Source organism: Primulina eburnea, chromosome 11, assembly GCF_022965805.1.
Source record: "Primulina eburnea isolate SZY01 chromosome 11, ASM2296580v1, whole genome shotgun sequence".
Classification (NCBI taxonomy): domain Eukaryota; kingdom Viridiplantae; phylum Streptophyta; class Magnoliopsida; order Lamiales; family Gesneriaceae; genus Primulina; species Primulina eburnea.
In genome coordinates, this window is record NC_133111.1 from 34350746 (window position 1) to 34372299 (window position 21554).

Below are 21554 nucleotides of genomic sequence, written 5' to 3' on the forward strand. Positions count from 1 at the left end.
CTTCTTTGTAGCCTCCTCTCCTTTCCTTTGCTCCCCAATACCCTAGATAGTGAATAATAGAAGTCTTTTATAGTCCTAGACAAGTATTTACACGCCAAACACAAAAGTCATCAACTCCCATGCTCAGCACACCAAAATTTCAGAATTTACGGACTTTGTCTGTCAAAGACCGCGGGTGCGGTAAAGATGGCACCGTGGGTACGGTGCTGTTTCGGGGTGCCATTCATTTTCAAACTACGAGGACCGCGGGTGCGGTAAGGCAAGGACCGCGGGTGCGTTAAGGCGTCGGGGAAATCTTTTAATTTCTAACTTCAATGACCGCGGGTGCGGTCCATATGCTACCGCGGGTGCAGTAATGCTTCGGCCACTTTATCTTTTGCACTTTCCAATTCAACACTTTATTACTCCAAACTCTCATTCTAATCTTCCAAACTACAACAACAAAAACAACAACAAATCACATAAAACCTGCTCAATAATCACAAAATTCAAAGTTAAAAACAAGTAATAAAAGTACAATAAATTGCACTTATCAAACTCCCCCAAACTTAAGATTTTGCTAGTCCCGAGCAAAACAAAACAACACAAACAAACAAACAAATCATGAAATACTTTAAAGAACTTGGCCTCAAGATAAATTAACAACTCTTCATGCATTCACAATTCAAATCAATCCAAACACTTGTTCATCCGGAAAAAATCATACAATCGGTTAATTTTCTTAACTTCTAATCTCTTCAACTCATGTTTCAAAACATTCTCAATCGATTTAAATTTTTACAAACACAAATCAAGAGGTCTTTTCCGGTAAAAATTGTGTTCAAAGCAATATTCATTCAAGAAAGGGATACCCAATAAATATTTGATGCAATGAGGTGTGTGTAAAATTGATCAAGATTCTTACTCAATGAAAGTATTTATCGATTGTCCATAAGCTAGATCCTCCCAATCACTCTCCACTAGTATATTGGACAACTATGACTAGGTTAATAGGATTTTCAATGGTTATAATGTTAGGCCTTGGTTCATGGCTACAAATAAAGATTAGGAGTTCAAATAAGGGAGTAAGTTGAATTTTATTTCTTTTGCAAACTCCACTTTTTCTTTTATCTCCAATTTTTTATTCATTTCATCTGTTTTTCTCCCCTTTTTCTCCAACTTCATCAATGTAACATAATTCATTTTTCTTTTCTTTTGTAGGAGAATTTTCATTTCTTTGATCCTGTGAATTCTTACTCCTTTGAGAAGGTAGGAAATTAATTTTTAAGATATTCAACGGGGTAGTAAATGTGGGATATTTGAAAGAACATCGAATGAGGGTCTTTTACACATATTAACGTGTGCCATTCGAATTCATATAAGCTCAAAGAGGTGACAAATGATAAATTCTTTTTATTTGGTAGCTTGAAAGGCTCAATCGATCCAAAAATCACCTAAATCATTCCTAAATCATAATTTGTCTGTATTTCGCCTCGAGTGATGTTTGGATAGTTCTAGACAAGATCTCAATTCACCAACACAAAGTAGAATCTAATCATCGTGAAAATGGTGTCTCAATGCATCAATCAAATACATATATATTCAAAAGAAAAGTGCTTGGCTTCTAAGAAATTTCAAGAACACAATTCTTTCTCATATAGGCTCAAGAGAGCTTCAAATGAATATTTATGAACAATATAAATAAGCCCAAATAAAATCAAAAATTGCCTCAATCATATATGTGTTTGAACAAATTTAATTCAATGTCAAATGAAAATCACAGAGTTGTATAGAAATTATAAGTCTCAAACTTACCAAATCTCATGATTGTTCTCTAAATTTTTCAAATTGATCGATTAACATGAATGTAATGCATGACTTTTCTTTTTAATGCAAAATTTTTCTTTTCTCATCATTGGCCATTTCAAAATAAAATATTTCATGACTAAAACACTACAAACACACAATCAAACAACTCAAAAATAAATAAACACACAAAATAACCTAAATAAATAAATAAACACACAAAAGAAAATAAACACACAAGATAAAATAAAATAAATCACATCTCCCCCAAACTAAAACATGTGCATTGTCCTCAATGTAAATAAGCATGAAAATTAGGAGAATACGCATACCTCGGGCAACGACCGTCAGTGGTCATCGCCATCCTCATCATCTGCGTCATCTTGGGGTGGTTGGAACTCCGGCGGGTGGTATATGGGTGGCCACTGTGGAGGAGGTGGAAATGGATTACCAGAGGAAGAAGCTGAAGGAAATTGCTGAGCCAAGACAGACGTAAAATCCATCATATATCCCATAAATGTATCGGTCCTAAACCGAAACTCATCCATATCTTGGCGTTGTTGGCGCATCTCCTCTTCCAACTGAGTTAATCTATCCCGCCTATTTCTTGGTTGCGGTTGTGGTTCTTGAGCTTGAGCCTGGGCACGTCTTTCTGCAGCTCTTCTGTTGAATTCCATTTCAGCTCGACGTGCCGCAGCGTGATCACCTCTGACTGTCCTATGTGGTTGAATTACCACAATGACATTTTTCGGCTTTAACAATTCTTCATTCATTGCCCAAGTCACTCCCGCATTTTGGCATAATGCAGTGATAAGAGAAGGGTGGAGGAGTCCGCTAGGAGAATTACCTCTTGCATAATCAAGCATCGAACTCTGAAGCAATTGACCTAAATCAATTGTCTTCCCTGTCATAATGCAAAAATTAAGGATAGCCCTCTCCTTGATGACAGTGGTGGTGTGTTCGGTAGGCTTAATCCTAGCAGAAATAAATGAATACCAATCTTTTGCAACAGTTTTCAGATCAGACTTTGCTAGGCTGACATGCACATCATCCCTCATTCTCCACTCTGCTCTCTCTATGCAAATTGTTTGAAGAATATGATTATAATCAACATGCTCAGTCCGGTATTCTTCATATTCATCGTGCATTACTGGAGGGATACCATATAACGTATTGATCGTATGTGCATCAAAGGCTACCATTTTTCCTCGCACCAACACTTTCAATTGGTCATGCCTAACTTTGAGGTTAGCATAAAATTCTCTCACCAATGAAATGACAGCATCTTGTGGCTGCCTGCCAAACTCCTCCCAATGCCGAGCAGTAAGCATTAATCCAATTTCTGATTGACGAAAACTCAAATCAAATCCCCTTTCTTTTACAATGCTTTTTTTTTTAAAATTTTGTCATAGTTCTCCTCCGCTATTTCGTTCCAAAACCTGTTTGCATCGTAATTTACAGATGATGATGCACCCTTAGATTGTTTTTTTCTTGGAGGCATTTTATCGAACACCTTTCAATCACCAACTTCTCCTCAATTCATTTCACAAAATTTAATGATTCTTGCACTCCCCCAAACTTAATACTCACAATATCCACAACTCAAAAATATACACAACAATCAATCAACAATATCTAAAATATCAAGAATGTACTTCACTAAATGTAATTTCCTTACATAGCAAATAACACCAATGATTTCGAATTTTCAACAAATATGCAATGGATTTGCTCACCTTGAGTGTGTTTAAATGTTTCTTGAAGAACAAAATCAAAGCTCCATCCAATTCTTGAAGAAATTTTCGAGTCCCTTTAAAACCCTAGGTTTGATGTTGATTTTTGTGGAAAGAAAAGTGATATTTGATGGAATGAGTGAAGCTATTTAGGTTGGAGTGGTAAATTTGTTGAAGGAATAACAAAAATTGAGTGTGAAAAGTGTGTTCTTGAGAAAGGATTTCGAAGGGAAGGAGGAAAATTTGAGAGTGGCTCTACGTTTATGTCTAATGTTTGCCCCATTCTGATTTAAAAATTGTCGCCCGCGGGTGCAGTAAGCAAGGGACCGCGGGTGCGGTGTGCTTTCGGCACTTCTTATAATTTTTATTTGCACTGACCGCGGGTGCGCTCCAATGTAGACCGCGGGTGCGGTGCGCTTTCGGTAAATGTAGCGCTGGTGCGCTCATGAATATACCGCGGGTGCGGTGTAGCTTCGGGAGCTTTTTTGATTTTTGCATACACCACAAGCGCGGGTGCGCCTAAGAATATACCGCGGGGGCGGTGTTCCTTCGGGGAAATTTTTTTCCTTCTCCAATTTTTAGTCCTGAAAAGAAAAAAATTGGGATTCATTAGATTTGGGAAGATATAAGCACACATTATAGTAAAAGTACACAACAAAAAATAATAATACAAGTATAAAAGCAAAACCGAAAATGAAATGCAATAGAGAAACAAAAATTTGGGTTGCCTCCCAATAAGCGCTTGGTTTAACGTCTTCAGCCCGACTACCATCAATCTACATCAAGTCGATCCGCCCAAAGGATTGTTGTCAAGGTGCCTTACTTCAGTCCCATAGTATTGCTTAACTCGCTGTCCGTTCACCTTGAAGGTCCTTCCATCACTGCACTTTAGCTCAATCGCCCCATGAGGGTACACTGTCTCCACCAAAAATGGACCTGACCAACGCGATTTCAACTTACCAGGAAATAACTTCAGACGGGAGTTAACAATAGTATTTGTTGTCCTGGTTTGAGCTCCCTTCGTACAATGAGTTTATCGTGCAACTTCTTGGTCTGCTCTTTGTAAATCTTGGCATTTTCATATGCATCATTGCAGAACTCCTCCATTTCGCTCAACTGCAGTTTTCTTACGTCGCCAGAAGCTTTCAAATCAAAATTTAATATCTTCACAGCCCAAAATGCTCTATGCTCCAACTCCAACGGCAGATGACATGCTTTCCCAAACACTAGCCTATAGGGAGACATCCCAATAGTCATCTTGAATGCAGTCCGATAAGCCCATAACGCATCATCCAACTTTATAGCCCAATCTTTCTGGTAGGTGTTGACAGTCTTTTCCAATATTTGCTTAATTTCACGATTGGATACTTCAGCTTGTCCATTCGACTGAGGATGATATGCTAGTGCCACTTTGTGCTTCACACTGTATTTAGCCAAAAGTGAGTTGAAAATTTTATTGCAAAAATGCGTACCTTCGTCACTTATGATGGCCCTCGGTGTTCCAAATCTAGTGAAGATGTTCTTGTGCACAAACTTAACTACAACACGAGCATCATTAGTACTGGTGGCGATTGCTTCCACCCATTTCGAAACATAATCTACAGCTAATAATATATAAGATTGACCAAAAGAAGGGGAAAAGGGTCCCATGAAATCTATACCCCAGACATCAAAAAGTTCCACTTCCAAAATATTTTTCAGTGGCAATTCGTGACGCCTAGAGATGTTTCCTAACCTTTGGCACCTACTACATGATTTCACTAAGGTATAGCTATCCTTAAACAAAGTAGGCCAGAAAAAACCTGATTGCAATACCTTAGCTGCAGTTCGTGTCGCTCCAAAATGTCCACCGTATGCGGAGAATGACATAGCTCAAGAATTTGGTGTGCTTTGACACCGTCAACACATCTCCTAATCACTTGGTCAGCACATCTCTTATACACATAAGGATCATCCCAGAAGAAAATTTTGATATCATGGAAGAACTTCTTTTTCTGATGGTGGTTCAGATCTGGAGGAAGAATACCACAAGACAAAAAATTCGCAGTGTCAGCAAACCAAGGGAGTACTGAACTTACCTCAAAGAGTTGTTCATCCGGAAATGTTTCCTGTATTGCTCCTTCTTCTTTCCTATCCTCTAGCTCAAGTCTTGACAAGTGGTCAGCCACTTGATTCTCACTTCCCTTCTTATCTTTGACCTCGAAGTCAAATTCTTGTGATAGCAGTATCCACCTTATCAAGCGTGGTTTCGCATCCTTCTTGGCAAATAGGTAGCGAATGGCTGCATGGTCAGTAAAAACAATTTCCTTTGTGCCGATCAGATATGGCCTGAATTTGACGAAGGCAAATACTAAGTCGTGGTGTAATTTTGCTGTGCAGCATCCATAGTACGGCTTGCATAATAGATTGCCCTAAATATTCTTTCTCTTCTTTGGCCCAATACCGCACCAACGGCATAATCACTTGCGTCACACATCAGCTCAAAGGGCTCTTTCCAGTCCGGCACTATCATGATCGGTGTTGTCACCAATGCCCTCTTGATTTTCTCAAAAGCCTACAAACAATCATCATCAAATATGAATGTGGAATTTTTTTCAAGCAAATTACATAAGGGTTTAGTGATCTTAGAAAAATCTTTAATGAATCTCCGATAAAACCCCGCATGTCCTAGAAAGCTCCTTATTCCTTTGATGTTCTTTGGTGGACGAAGTTTTTCAATTGCAACCACCTTGGCTTTATCCACCTCTAATCCATTAGATGATACTTTATGTCCAAGGACAATGCCCTCTTGGACCATAAAGTGACATTTTTCTCAATTAAGAACTAGGTTCTTTTCTTGGCATCTCTGTAACACAAGGGATAAGTTATGTAAACAGTGATCAAATGAAAAGCCAAATACCGAGAAGTCATCCATGAAGACTTCCATGATTTCTTCCACCATGTCTGAAAATATAGCCATCATACACCTCTGAAAAGTGGCCGGTGCATTGCATAGCCCAAAAGGCATTCTCCTAAAAGCGAACGTGCCATAGGGACACGTAAAAGTAGTCTTCTCCTGATCCTCTGGTGCTATAGCTATCTGGTTATAACCTGAATAACCGTCTAAGAAGCAATAATGACAATAACCAGCAAGTCTATCTAGCATTTGATCAATAAAAGGCAATGGAAAATGATCTTTTCGGGTGGCATTGTTCAATTTTCTATAATCCATACAAACTCGCCAACCAGTTACAGTACGAGTAGATATTAATTCATCTTGTTCATTTTTAACCACAGTTATTCCACCCTTTTTCGGTACAACTTGTACAGGAGACACCCAATTACTATCAGAAATAGCATATATCACACCAGCATTCAACAATTTAAGCACCTCTTTTTTCACAACTTCTTTCATTGCCGGATTTAATCTCCTCTGATGATCCACATAAGGAGTATACGACTCCTCCATTAAAATTTTATGCATGCATATAGTGGGGCTAATTCCCCTAATATCAGAAATCGACCATCCCAAGGCAGTTTTATATTCCCTCAGTATTCTCAATAATTTATCTTTTTCATCAATAGTAAGGGAGCAAGATATGATTACCGGATATGTCGACTTCTCTCCTAAGAATGCATAACATAGGTGGCTTGGCAGTTCCTTCAAATCAGGAGAGGGTGATATTACCTCTATTTTCTCTTCGACGTTCAACTCCTCAATCAACACATCCGTTTTCTTTTCTTTATGCAATACTTCAAAAGCCACCAGTTGCTCTTTTACTTCCCAGTCTTCTTCACTAACAGCTTTAGTAGCTCCAACCAAGCAACTCTCCAAAGGGTCCCTAGTTCCTGCACAGTCAAAGGATACACATGAGTCTATAACATCAATGCTTTTACAAGTGCTTACCTCATTTGATCCCTTCGTGGCATGATAGATATTGAAAATGACTTCTTCTCCACCAATTCTCAAGGTGAGTTCACCCTTATGCACATCTATCAATGCCCTTCCAGTTTCCAGGAACGGTCTCCCAAAGATTAATGGAGCATCATTATCCTCTTCCATATCTAGAATCACAAAGTCTGCAGGAAAAATAAACCTATACACTTTTACCAATACATCCTCGAGGATCCCTCTTGGATACGTAAGAATTATGTCTGCAAGCTGTAGGGTAATAGTGGTTGGTTTAACTTCTCCAAGCTCCAATTTCCTGAATTAATACTTGCTCCTAAATCACATAAAGCTTTACTACAATGAAAACCACCAATAAAGCAAGGAATAGTAAAACTCCTTGGATCTTTCGATTTTTGTGGTAATTTCTTTTGTAGGATGGCACTGCACTCCTCAGTAAGCTTCATTGTCTCAAACTCTTGCAGCTTCCTCTTTTTAGACATCACATCTTTAATGAACTTGGCATAGTTGGGCATTTGCTCCAATGCATCAGCAAATGGTATATTGATGTGTATCTTCTTAAAAATCTCAAGGAATTTTGCAAATTGATCATCTAAACTCTTCTTTTTGAACCTCTGAGGATATGGAATGGCAGGCTTAAATGCAGGAGGTTGTACAACTTTTGTCTTAGAGTCCTAAACCTTATTCTCTGTTATAACCTCAAACTCAACATCTTCCACTGACTTCTCACTTTCCACCATCTTCTTGGGACTTTGAACCTCCAATTCTTTTCCGTTCCTCAAAGTGATTGCCTTGCACTGCTCTTTTGGATTAACTTCCGTATTACTCGGAAATTGACCCCTGTTCTGATCTCTCAAAGCATTAGCCATGCCAACTGTCCAATTTGCGTCTCCAAAGATTTCATCGTAGCACCCATGTTTCCTATGTGAGTCTCCATGCTATCAAACCGAGACTCAGTTCTAGCCATCCTCTTTCCAGATTCAGCCACAAATGTACCTACCAAATCCTCAAACGAAGGTTTTCCTTCCCCCTTTGATGTATTGAACCCCGGTGGAGGATTCAACACATTCTTATTATAAGCATATGAAAAATTCTCATGATTTCTCAAACCTGGATGATAAGTATTAGAAGGAGGGTTACCTCGATATCCTCCAAATCCACCAAAGTTTCTGTTGTTGATATATTGGGCTTCTTCAAGAGAATGAGTTTCTTCAGTAACAACGGAAGGACCTTCAGTGTCAGGTATGCTCACTTTATTCATGGCTGCTAATTGTGTGGTCAATGCAGAAACTTGGGATGTTAGTGATGTGATAGGATCCACGGCATAAATACCAGCTGTCTTCATTACTCCTGACCTCTCAGATGGCCACTGATAACTATTAATGGTCATCTGTTCAAGCAAATCATATGCTTGATCAGGTGATTTGGCAAATATCGTTCCACCAGCTGCTGCATCCACAGTGCCTCTTGTTTGTCCATTCAAACCATTATAAAACAATTCAATCTGTACCCAATCTTCAAAACCATGGTTTGGACACCTCCTCAACAACTCCTTATATCGTTCCCATGCCTCATATAATTGTTCAAAGTCAGTCTGCCTAAAAGTACTTATCTCAATCTTCAACTGAGCAGACTTCGCAGGTGGAAAATATTTAGCAAGGAACTTGGTTGCTAACTCCTGCCATGTAGTGATACTCCCCAAAGGAAGCGATTGGAGCCATCCTCTTGCTTGATCCCTAAGAGAAAAAGGAAACAAACGCAATCGAATTATATCATCAGAAACACCATTTATTTTTAATGTGTCAGTAATTTCAAGGAATGTTCTGAGATGTAGATGAGGATCTGCAGTAGCGGCTCCCCCAAACTGATTCTGTTGAACCATGTTTATCAATGCAGGCTTGAGCTCAAAGTTGTTTGCATTAATAGTTCCTCGTGCTATGCCCGAATAATGAGCATTCAGTACCGGCCTAAAATGATCTCTGATGGGTATTGCAGGGGGTGGATTTTCATTATCTCTGTTGTCAGCCATTGCTTGAATCTCTTCTCTTCTTGCCTTTCTTAATCTTCTTACGGTTCTTTCAATCTCAGGATCAAAGATAAGCAAGTCAAGATTTTACGATCTTCGCATGAACTGTTAAACAAAGATAAGAAACAAATCAATGTTTAATGTAAAACAACAAAAATAACTCTAAATTAAAATCTAGACTAATTGGTAACAATAATAATATAAATTTAAAATAAACACACCCCGGCAACGGCGCCAAAAACTTGTTGCGTGTTTTCTTGATTGCTCGCAAGTGCACGACGTCAAGTTATAGTAAAATGTAATTTTGAGTACAAGTGTCGTTCCCACGAGGAATGTATTTCTAAACTTATATTAATACTTGTAATTGAAATAGTCTCGACTTTATTTAGAATAATCAATTGACAGATTTGTTTGCACCAATAACTAGATTGAAAATAAATTTAACTATAGTACCAAATAGTAGTAAACAACAATAGAATAAAAGATCTAGAGGTCCGATTTCACGCAACTATCCACCATGTGTTATTTTGTGTAACTATATTATAAATGTACTTCTTATTCATTAGCCAAGAATTCTAAATTATCTACTCCCTCTCCCGAGTGTTAAATAGATATTAATTATCTAATAAAGGATTGTAACGTCCCCGTCAACAATCTATAATTAAATAACACAATAAGCAATAACTTCTTTTAATGGCTTCAATAGCAATATAGATCCTCCCGAACTATATAAATACCATCGATGTATTTTTCCTTTTCTTGTTTATAAATTCCCTTTTCCAAGTGATAAATTATAAACATAAGAATCATTCAAGATATGGCCAGTAAAATAAAATAATTAAGATTGGAAAAATACAAATGAACAATAAGGAAAACTTATATAGCATAATTCATAAATCCCAACACATGGTTTCTAGTTTTGTTCCATCTTTCCTCTAGAAATAAGAATTACTTCACAATAATAAAAACAACATAACAACACACGAATCTTAAACAAGACATATCAAATAAAAATAAAGAAAGAAGAACTTAGAACAAGATATTTGGAGTGCAAGATATTTCTGTCCAGAAGTGTGCAATCTTTCCTAAGGATGATGAACTTGAGCTTCAATCCCTTCTTTGTAGCCTCCTCTCCTTTCCTTTGCTCCACAATACCCTAGATAGTGAATAATAGAAGCCTTTTATAGTCCTAGACAAGTCTTTGCACGCAAAACACAAAAGTCATCAACTCCCATGCTCAACACACCAAAATTTCAGAATTTACGGATTTTGTCTGTCAAAGATCGCGGGTGCGGTAAAGATGGCACCGCGGGTGCGGTGCTGTTTCGGGGTGCCATTCAATTTCGAACTACGAGGACCGTGGGTGCGGTAAGGCAAGGACCGCGGGTGCGGTAAGGCGTCGGGGAAATCTTTTAATTTCTAACTTCAGTGACCGCGGGTGCGGTCCATATGCTACCGCGGGTGCGGTAATGCTTCGGCCACTTTATCTTTTGCACTTTCCAATTCAACACTTTATTACTCCAAACTCTCATTCTAATCTTCCAAACTACAACAACAAAAACAACAACAAATCACATAAAACCTGCTCAAGAATCACAAAATTCAAAGTTAAAAACAAGTAATAAAAGTACAATAAATTGCACTTATCAGTGAACCGTCGATGACTTGATTCAGAACGCTTCGTATTTCACGCCAAAGATATGATTACCTCGATCTTTGGAACCTGGTTTCTTATCTATAAATACAGGCATAGAGGTTAGTCATACATTCACCTTTAAACAAAATGGCAAGAGAGAATAGTCTTGATTTGGCTGATGAGTTCATGAAGAGGGTGACTGCTGCAAGGAAACAAGCGATTGAAGACAAGGTGCTGGAAAAAGTACTTGCCACCTGGTCTAAAGTCCAGGAGCTTCAGTCCTCCTTTGAAGATGGGTTTTATGGTACTACCAAACAGCTGGTAGCAATGGAGAAGTATTATCGACGTCTCCATAATGCTAACAGCGAAGACGTCTTCTCTGAAGATGGCGTCTACCTCCTCATGCTCTTAAAGGAGCAGAGGACTCTGAAAAAGATTGATTTTTCAGAGGAATTTTTGCGTACCTCCACCGGAGAGCTGACCACTTGGTTGGCATTCTGGAGAGAGTGCATTAAAAATGAAGTGAAAGTTGTACGCCCCCGCCTATATTATTAATGAAAATATTATTGTATGTTTACTGATTGTCTCTCTCGCTTGTCTTTTATTTTCTGCAAAACAACTCTGAAGAAACAGAAGAAGTCACAACACATTAATGAAGATAACAGTTAATTAATTTAAGTCTATCAATTCAAGTGAGTTTTGAAAATAGAACTTATTTTCAGGCAGAGGTTTTGTAAAGATATCTGCTGTTTGTTGATCAGTAGAAACATATTCCAAACGAATGTTCTTCTTCTGCACATGATCTCTGATGAAATGATGTCTGATGTCTATGTGCTTCATTCTGAAATGAAGTACTTGATTTTGTGTGATTGCAATGGCACTGGTATTGTCACAGAAAATAGGTGAGTCGGAGGCTTGAATTCCATACTCTTTTAATGTTGTTGTATCCATAGTATTTGAGAACAGCAGCTTCTAGCAGCCAGATATTCTGCTTCTGCAGTAGATGTGGCTATGTAAGTCTGCTTTTTACTAAACCAGGATATCAACCTATCACCAAGAAATTGACAGAATCCACTTGTACTTTTTCTGTCTAGTTTGCAACCTGCATAATCAGCATCTGAATATCCAATAAGATTTAACGATGAATCATTGGGATACCATAAACCGACATTTTGAGTTCCTTTTAAGTACTTCAAAATACGTTTAACAACAATATAATGAGATTGTTTGGGGTTAGATTGAAATCTCGCACTAATACAAACAGCAAACATGATATCTGGTCTACTGGCAGTTAGATATAACAATGAACCAATGAGACCACGATACTGAGTTACCTCTACTGGAATTCTACTTTCATCTTTATCAAGTTTAATAGATGAGCTCATTGGAGTAGAAGCAGCAGAGCATGCTTCCATACCAAACTTTTTCAGAAGCTCCTTGGTGTACTTGGCTTGATTTATAACAATTCCAGTATCAAGTTGTTTGATCTGTAATCCTAAGAAGAATGTTAATTCTCCCATCATGCTCATTTCGAATTGATCCTACATCAACTTTCCAAAATTTGCACATAATTTGGGGTTGGTTGACCCGAAAATAATATCATCAACATAGATCTGTACTAAAAGTATATGTTTATTCTTGACTAAAGTAAACATAGTTTTGTCTACTGTCCCAATTGTAAAGTCATGATCGATAAGAAATTGCGATAAAGTGTCATACCACGCTCTAGGTGCCTGTTTTAGACCATATAATGCTTTGTGTAAGTTGAATACATGGTGAGGTGAGAAATGATCGATAAAACCTGGAGGTTGTTCGACTTAGACCTCTTCTTGTAATAGACCATTTGAAAGGCACTCTTCACATCCATTTGATAAACTTTGAAGTTCTTAAACGCAGCAAAGGCCAAAAATATTCTGATAGCTTCGAGCCTTGCTACTGGTGCGTAGGTCTCATCATAGTCTATTCATTCTTCTTGTCTAAAACCCTGAGCTACCAGTCTTGCTTTATTTCTGATTACTGTGCCTTCTTCATTTAGTTTGTTTCTGAATACCCACCAAGTTCCAATGACAGCTTGGTGAGATGGTCTAAGTACTAGAAACCAAACTTCGTTTCGTTTGAATTGATTCAGCTCTTCTTGCATAGCTTCAATCCAACTAGGATCCAGAAGAGCTTATTTAATTTTCTTTGGTTCGTCCTGAGAAATAAAAGCAGCATGCATGTATTCATTAATAATTTGCCTTCTGGTTCTCAGAGGCACTGCTGGATTTCCAATAACCAATGATGGAGGATGAGATTTTCTTCAAATAAAAGGATTTAAAAGGATATCTTCCTGATTTGATATGTTAGGATTGTTCTCGACGGAACCAGTATTAGGTTCTTGAGTGTCTTCTGCTGGTATTCGCATATCTAATGTCTGTACTTGTGGTTCCATTATCGGAATGTCTAGTTCTGGATTTTGAACATCTTTGATGTTTGCTTCTACATCATCTTCAGTGTCCAGTTCCAAGTGGATCCTGTCTAATCTCTTACTTAAATCTGACGTGTTAGATATTTCAAGAGCACTACTGTCTTCATCGAAGACAACATGAATCGACTCTTCAATATTAAGAGTTCTATTGTTGAAGATTCTAAAAGCTTTGCTTATGGCAGAGTAACCAAGGAATAGTCCAGCATCTGATCTTGAGTCAAATGCAGTTAAGTGATTTTTGTCATTATTTAGTACAAAATATTTGCAACCAAACACATGAAAATAAGATACGTTGGGCTTATTCCCTTTCCATATTTCATAAGGAGTTTGATTGTGCCTTTTGTTGACCATTGTTCTGTTTTGCGTGTAACAAGCAGTGTTAATTGCTTCTGCCCAGAAGTGCTGAGAGATGTCTGCATCTGCTAGCATTGTTCTAGCTGCTTCTTTTAGAGTTCTATTTCTCCTCTCAGCTACTCCGTTTTGTTGAGGTGTTCTGGCAGCTGAATATTCATGATGAATCCCCTGTTCATCCAAATATAACTCAAGATTTTTGTTAGTGAACTCAGTACCCCGATCACTTCTGATTTTAATGATAGAAGAAGATTTTTCATTTTGAATCTTTTTCAGAAGCTTGATCACGAGGCTACTGGTTTGATCTTTTCCTGCAAGAAATATTATCCAAGTAAATCTATAAAAATCATCAATAAAAACGAGAGTATATTTCATTCCCCCTAGGCTCATGATAGGGATTGGACCAAATAAGTCCATATGCAGCAATTCCAAACATCTTGAAGTTGATTTGCTATCTTTGTTGTTGAAACTAGATCTTATCTGTTTCCCAAGCTGACAGGCAGAACAAACATGATTCTTAACAAAATTAATGTCAGGTAAGCCATCAACTATATTCTGCTTTTTGAGATGATTGATTGACTTGAAATTCAGATGACTCAATTTCTTGTGCCACAGCCAGTGTTTATTACTAAGAGAGGCAACTAAGCATGTAGGAGTATTGACATGATTTGAGTTCCAAGAGACTCTGTAAGTGTTGCATTCTCTCTTTCCAGTTAATACAGTAGATTCAGCAGAATCTTTAACTAAACACGAGTGCTTCTGAAAAGCTACAGAATAACCATTATCACATAGTTGACTAATGCTAATCAGATTGTAACAAAGGTTCTCAACTAGTAGCACATCATTAATGGTTATATTGCCATGGATAATCTTACCCTTTCCCGCGGTTTTACCTTTTGAGTTGTCTCCAAAGGTTATCTTTGGTCCAGTGCAGCTCATCATCTCGAAAAGTAGGTTTTTCTGTTCAGTCATGTGTCTGGAACATCCACTGTCCAGATACCATGTAGAGTTACTGATTTCTGTTTTCTTCTCCTGTTCCTGCAAACACAAATTTTAGTATCTGGTACCCAAATCTATTTGGGTCCAAGCCTTATCAGTCCTTTGGAGACCCACATTTGTACAATTTTTGGTGACTTTGTACTTCGGATATCCAAAGATGTGCGTGCAACAGAAGGTCTGTTACTTCTAACAGTATGCATATTAAAATGTTGTTTTTCTCTTCTATTTTTGTTGTCTAGTCTGTATCTCTTTTGAACAGGTCTAGAATTATAGTGTTGGTAGTTTTTAACCTTCATAGAGATTTGTCCTCCTGAGTTGAATCCCTTACTGGATCCAGAGCTCTGGTGGAATCTTTCCTTGGGTTCAACATAACCAAGACCATAATGCTTTCTTTTGTTCATCTGATCTACATTTCTTTCAATTTGAACAGTAGATACTTCTGGTTCATATACCAAGCTGGATCTTACAAAGCAAATGTACTTCTCTTTGTTCGTATCCAGTTCTGGCTTAGTACTAGTTTCAGAGATGTTTTCACTATTGCTGAATCCAAGACCACTTTTGTCTCCAGATTGCTTCTGCAATTCCTGCATCTTTTCCAGTGAAACTGAGGACTTATTCCAAGCATTTACCAGAACAGATAACCTCTGAATTTCAGATTTTAGTGTCTGGTAATCTGTGTTTATCATATCATTCTCATTTTTCAACCTATTAATCTCAACCTTCAGATCGGTACAACTAATTTCTTGTAGGCAATCAAACTTACTAATTTGATCCTTTTGGGTTTTGATTTTCAATCTTCACTTCCTCGAATGATTGAGAAAGTCCTGAGTACTCATTAACCATCTCATGTAATGCATTAATCAGATCAGTTCGTGTGAATTCATTAGAATCAAAATCAAATAACTCTCCAGATTTCGAGGTTGAATCAGTATCTGCCATGAGACATTTGAATTCTTCTGCATCACTGTCACTAGAATGACTTTCTGAATCAGATGACTCAGAGCTGGAGTCCGCCCATTTGGATTTGCTTTCTTCAGCAATCATTGCTTTTCGGTCTCTTCTGGACTTTTTGTCATTCGTCTTGTGATCCTTTTTCTTCTGGTCATCTTTTTTTGGTTTAGGACAATCAGCAATGAAGTGACCGATTTTTCCACAGTTAAAGCATCCCATATCAACAGATGGTGAATCTTTCTTGAAATTGCGATTGGGACCCTGATAAGCTCGATGGTTCTTTTTCATGAACCTGGATAATTTCTTTACAAACAAGGACATAGCATCACTGCTGATCTGTTCAGCAGTCTTCTCCAATGTGCTATCGATGATGAAAGTAGGTAATGCTTGAGGAGCAACTGTAGCAGCAGCAGAAGAGGCAGTAGCAGTAGTAGTAGCAGCAAGAGCCTTGGTAGGTAGACTTGAAGGCTCTTCTCCACTTCTTACCTCCAATTCGAACTCGTAAGCTTTTAGATCTGCAAACAAGTCGTGCAGTTCCAACTTGTTTAGGTCTTTGGACAAACTCATAGACATTGTTTTTACATCCCATTCTCTGGGTAAGGCTCTCATCATCTTGAGGGCTATTTCTCTGTTGCTATGCTCTTTACCCAGAGCTGTTAACTCATTTATCAAGCTACTAAATCTTTCATCGAACTCATTTAGAGTTTCACCAGCTCTCATTTTTAGATTCTCAAATTTCTGCATTGCTACAGACAGTTTGTTTTCTTTTGTTTGCTCATTTCCCTCACATATCTGGATGAGATTTTCCCAAATATCTTTTGCAATAGAACACGTTTTAATCTTGATAAAGGTGTTCTTGTCGAGAGTTTTATATAATATATCATTAGCAACAGTATCAAGGTTGGACTTCTTCTTATCTTCGCTGGTCCATTCACTTCTTGATTTTTCAACCATCGGTGGTGCACCCTCAGTGACAGCAACAACTGTGTTAGGCTTTAATATCTTTAATGGATCATCTGTGATGACATACCACATGTCATCATCTTGTGCTGCAAGAAGAGCTTGCATTCTAATCTTCCAATCATCAAAATCTTCCTTAGAGAACATAGGATTCTTGCTAAAGTGTGCCATCTGTTGTAGTTTTTCACGAACAAGAATAACCTGCTCTGATACCAATTGTTGAGGATCGAAGTTGAGTTTAGAGGGGGGATGAATAAACTCTACTCCTTTTTCTTTCTAAGGAGGTACTAAAATCCTGTTACAGATAGTAGTTTATCTTGTTGCTTATACTTTCACCAGATTACAATTATAGGTGCGGATATAATCTGATGAAGTAGGTGAAAGACAGTAAGAACAGTAGACAATAGTTGTTTATGGAAGTTCGAAGACGAAATCTTCTACGTCTCCCCTTCTCCTGTTTCCAGAAGGTATCACTAAAAGACTTTGGATATTACAGTACAACTCTTGTACACACCCACTTCAGAAGGACTTACACTTTTGCCTACTGAAACTCTTAGTTACTCAACACAGTGAAAACGTGAGACACAAAGTTCTGAAAAGACTCTTTTCAGATTACAAACTCTTCTGATAAAATATAAGTATTGTAAATGATTGTGAAGAGTGTAAGAAACAGTAGCACAAGATGATCTTCAAAAGATCAGATATTTGCTATGAAGCGTGTGCTACTTTTCTTTGTGTTGAATTCAAAGTTATCAAGGAATTTCAAGGTTGTTCTGTTGAGTGAGATAGTGTTGATCCTTGAAAGATATTCTTGCGCACTGTCGTGTCTTCTATATGGGTTTGTTTCATGTATATATAAGTGATTGAGTTCAACGTCTATGATCAGAGGATGTCTTCAGACTTCTGATTGAATCAGCTTTATTACCTAAAAAGGTTCCTGCAGAAAAGCTGTAAAACAATCAGTCCTGATTTATACTAAAATCGGTAAAGTGAATTAAATGACTCCGTACAGCATTTAATGCTGCAATTAATACTAGTACTTGGTAAACTTAACGGTAACATTTAAGATAGTCCCGTTAGGTAACATCTTCTTCTGATTTTGTTTTTCTATCCTTTCTACTGCTTTTGTTTTACTAGAGCAGTAGCTTCTGATTTTCTTATCGTCTACTGTTTTCTTAAAGAATGCTGCTGGTTTTTTATTTTCATCGGCACAATTAATTCATATCTATCAGATCTTCTCTTTATATAGGTGGGAAAACTGAACATATAGTGAGACAAAACTGAACGTATAGTGAGACTCATTTATTATATCTGTTGCATCTTGAATTCGTTTCTTGGACTTTGTGTCTCGACTTTCCGACTGCCCTTCTGAAACGTTTTGTCTTTAATGCTTTGATGCAACGTCAATTATTGTCCTTTGACTGGACAATAACTTTGTAGATTCACTCACAGCTGGAATCCACTGAAATAGTTTGTCTTCATCTACAACCGAGAGATTCTGACTGATGCTCCAAACTGGTCAGCTGAACTGATCTTCAGTAGGGCTGGTGAAATCAATTGACTCGTCAGTTGAACTGATTTCACTCTCGTTCAGTTGAACTGATAGCTGTCAGTTGAACATTCTTTTGGCTGGCCAGGCTTCTGAGGTTCTCCTGCTGAACCACCTATCAACTGGACAATCAGCCGGACTGCTCAATTGACGTAATCAGTTAGACTGATTCAGTTTGTGCGATCAGTTGATTCTTCAGCTTGCGATGTAAACAGCTCGTGAATGATCCTAGCTTCTATACACTTAGGTAGATTATTAATAACATAAATTAAAAAGTTTTGATATCATCAAAATCAAGATTGCGAACTTGAAAAGTTCCATTAACTAGGCATCGCCGTAAGTGGAAATACTATCGTCGGACTCCCTCTGGGCCTTCTATCTCATGATATTCTCAATCATATCATATCATGTTTGTCACGGTCAATTCAAATCCTCCAAAACATTTTCCTTTCTTTTTTATTCATAAAATATCGCGTCCTTTCCAAATTCGTAAAATAGCATTTTAACAAGAAAAATCGAACAACTTTTGCATATAACATAAAAATATCATATTTTCATCATAACCATTTTAAAATATTATTTAGCATGTATTATGATTCATCGGGACACTGCCAGACCTTTCGTACTACCCGAGACGTAAAATAATCATTTTACCCCTCGACTCCAAAATTCATGATTTTGACATTCTCTTACTTTTATAAACTCGAACCTATCCCAAATCATAATATAAGCTTAAATTTGTCATTTAATATTTTTTTATACGTAAACCCGAGCCTTTCAATTTATTATCTTAATAACTAAACCGTGAAGCGTTTTAAATCCGACTAATTTCAAAACTTAATATTTTTTTCTCAAATTTTAAACATAAACTTTTCATCCCTAAACTACCCTAATGAAATAAGAACCAACCCCTGTGGACTAAGTTTCGAGCCCAAACACTTTCCATAGCCAAAACCGAACCATTCCCCTATTCCAAGGCCACACACCAATTCCTACCGAGCCACCCTCAAGCCATCTTCGACCCAGGCCTTGACCAGACCCTAGCCTAGCCTCCTGGGCCACTAGCCTACCTTCATGGACCAGCCGCACCAGCCAACGCACCCTATAACCTAGCTGCACCAAAACGAGCCCTAAATTCCCTTCACGGCTACGGTTACTTCATCCTTGTGCGTCGATGAGTCCAACCATTCTACGACTCTCCCTAGACCTAAGAAGCAGCCCTCACGAGGTCATGACCCCGCCTGAACGAGCCCATGTCCAGCCATCACAAAAACCGTTCACTACAACCCATACCATGCAAGGAAACCCAAGGTTTTAGCTTCTCCAAAGCGCGAATCCTTATAGCTATTGTCCAGCCATCGTTCTCTGCTTAAACGACTCCTTTTACAATCCTTTAATGTCCCCTAATAGCATCATGTCCTTTAGAATTCATAACAAATCTCAATAGAGCGTAAAAACATCAAAACTTCAAAAACTATTCATCCATCGTCAAATAATTTGACCAATATAATTTTCATGTTTCAAAACATAAAATATACATAGTATGATTAGAATGGTGAAAAAAGAAGGTTTAGAAACACGCTTTTGCATTTAAAACACTCGAAATACGAATACCGAAGCGGTGGAATGTCGGTGACCAACGAAGGAAGATTTCTATCTTTTCTAACCTTTTTTCTCGTCAAAACCATACCGAAAACCTACCTTGGGATGCAAGGGAGTCGGCTGATCGTTGTTGGAAGAAAGGGAGAGGAAGAAAATCGAAGAAGGTAGTTGGGAAAAATTCGAAATTCCCTTGCCTAGACTACAAGTTTTGTCTGTTGTTTTTACTTTCTTTGATTCGGCCACTACTCCACTTCAGGTGATTTGTGTGTGTGTGTGTGTGTTTCGATGTGTGTGTGTGAGTGTTTAGGGGTGTGTGTTTAAGTTTTAGGGCTTATTTTAAAAAAAAAAGCAAAAAAGCTTTTAAGTATTTAATTAATGGGAATTAACCCTAGTTTTTAATTAATAAACTAAGCCCATTAAGATTAATAATTTATTAGGCTTCAAATTTAAAAATTTAAAAATATCTGTTTCCAAAAAAATCTCATATAAATTTCATATCCTGCTCCTATTATTTCATTTAAATTTGACCTTAAAAATACTAAAATTTTTAAATTATTTCAAATAAATATTTTCTTAAACAAAAATAAAAACTTAGCTTTTAAATTTTTAACACTTTAATTCGATACGATTCAGGAAATTGGCCAACGAAATTCGATAGCTGCTCGTGGACTAGGCCCATAAACCTTAAGTCCAAAAACTCAGAATTCAATACGCTTTAGGAAATTGGCCCACGAAATTCGATGGGTGGTCGTGGACTAGGCCCATAAACCTTAAGTTTTAAAACTCAGAATTCGATCCGATTTAAGAAATTTACCCACGAAATTTGACCCGGTCAGACGTAGAAATTTGGATCCGTAGATCTTTCTAGAAGCCACAGCACATTTTATTCTTCTTTTCTTCTCATCGCGATTAAATTAGAAATTTCTAGAGATAAAATACAATAAATTCCTCCGCGAATTTTTATTCTCATTATTACTATTCTCTCTCGCACTTTTTGGAAGCTAAAGCTTCGGAAATTTCTTACCGCGCGGCGCATTCGATCTATTCTCAGGTACTCTACATTTTGAATCGCAAACCCTGATAAGATGAGTTAATTTTTTAGATCAAATCTATTGTTGCTTTTCCTTTTTCTGCTCTTAATTTTCTTTTTTTGTTTTTTTTTCTTCCTGGATTTAAGTTTGAAGTTGGTTGATTTATTTAAATGTTGTTTCTTCTTCCTCGGTTTATTAGTTTTGGAGGTTATTTATTTATTTTTGTTGGATTTGATGTCAAATATAAAACGACGGAGCTTTGCGATCTTGTGGGTTATATGTCAATTAATTTATAATTCCAGCGGCTTTTACTTTCTGTCTTTTCTTCCTTAATTTGCTGTACTTCAGGAATCCATTCGGAGATTTCAAATTGTATGAAACTATGTTTTCTTTTAATTTGGATGGGAGGTCAATAATTTTTGCGTCTTTAATAGCCTTCATGATGTAATCTGAACATTGGTGTAATGGGAATGAGTGGCTGGCCGTCATGTGTATTTTACTGGTCTGTGACTTTAAATGTTCACGACGCAGGTCGCAGCTTCCTTGTTCGGAGTAAACTGGTGGTTTCTGTGACT

At 37.5% G+C, this 21554-nt stretch overlaps 1 protein-coding gene across 1 annotated transcript; it reads right to left on the reverse strand.

Moving 5' to 3' along the window:
• Positions 1–4490: 4490 nt before the first annotated feature.
• Positions 4491–8752, reverse strand: LOC140805558 (uncharacterized). Its single transcript, XM_073161823.1, has 7 exons — positions 8548–8752; positions 8106–8281; positions 7864–8021; positions 6418–7705; positions 5993–6072; positions 5321–5846; positions 4491–4904 (listed from the first exon to the last, which is right to left on the reverse strand). Exons 1-7 carry the CDS (start codon positions 8750–8752, stop codon positions 4491–4493), a joined length of 2847 nt encoding a protein of 948 aa, XP_073017924.1.
• Between the last annotated feature and the right edge of the window lie 12802 nt (positions 8753–21554).

Excerpts from the sequence above, each read along its gene's own strand:
- LOC140805558 (XM_073161823.1), bottom strand. The coding sequence starts at position 8,752 with ATGAAGACAGCTGGTATTTATGCCGTGGATCCTATCACATCACTAACA. Across the intron at positions 8,282-8,547 it reads TGGATTTGGAGGATATCGAG|TTGGCATGGCTAATGCTTTG; the intron begins GTAACCCTCCTT and ends CAAATTGGACAG. Across the intron at positions 5,847-5,992 it reads AAAGAGCCCTTTGAGCTGAT|GCCATATCTGATCGGCACAA; the intron begins GTGTGACGCAAG and ends CGTCAAATTCAG.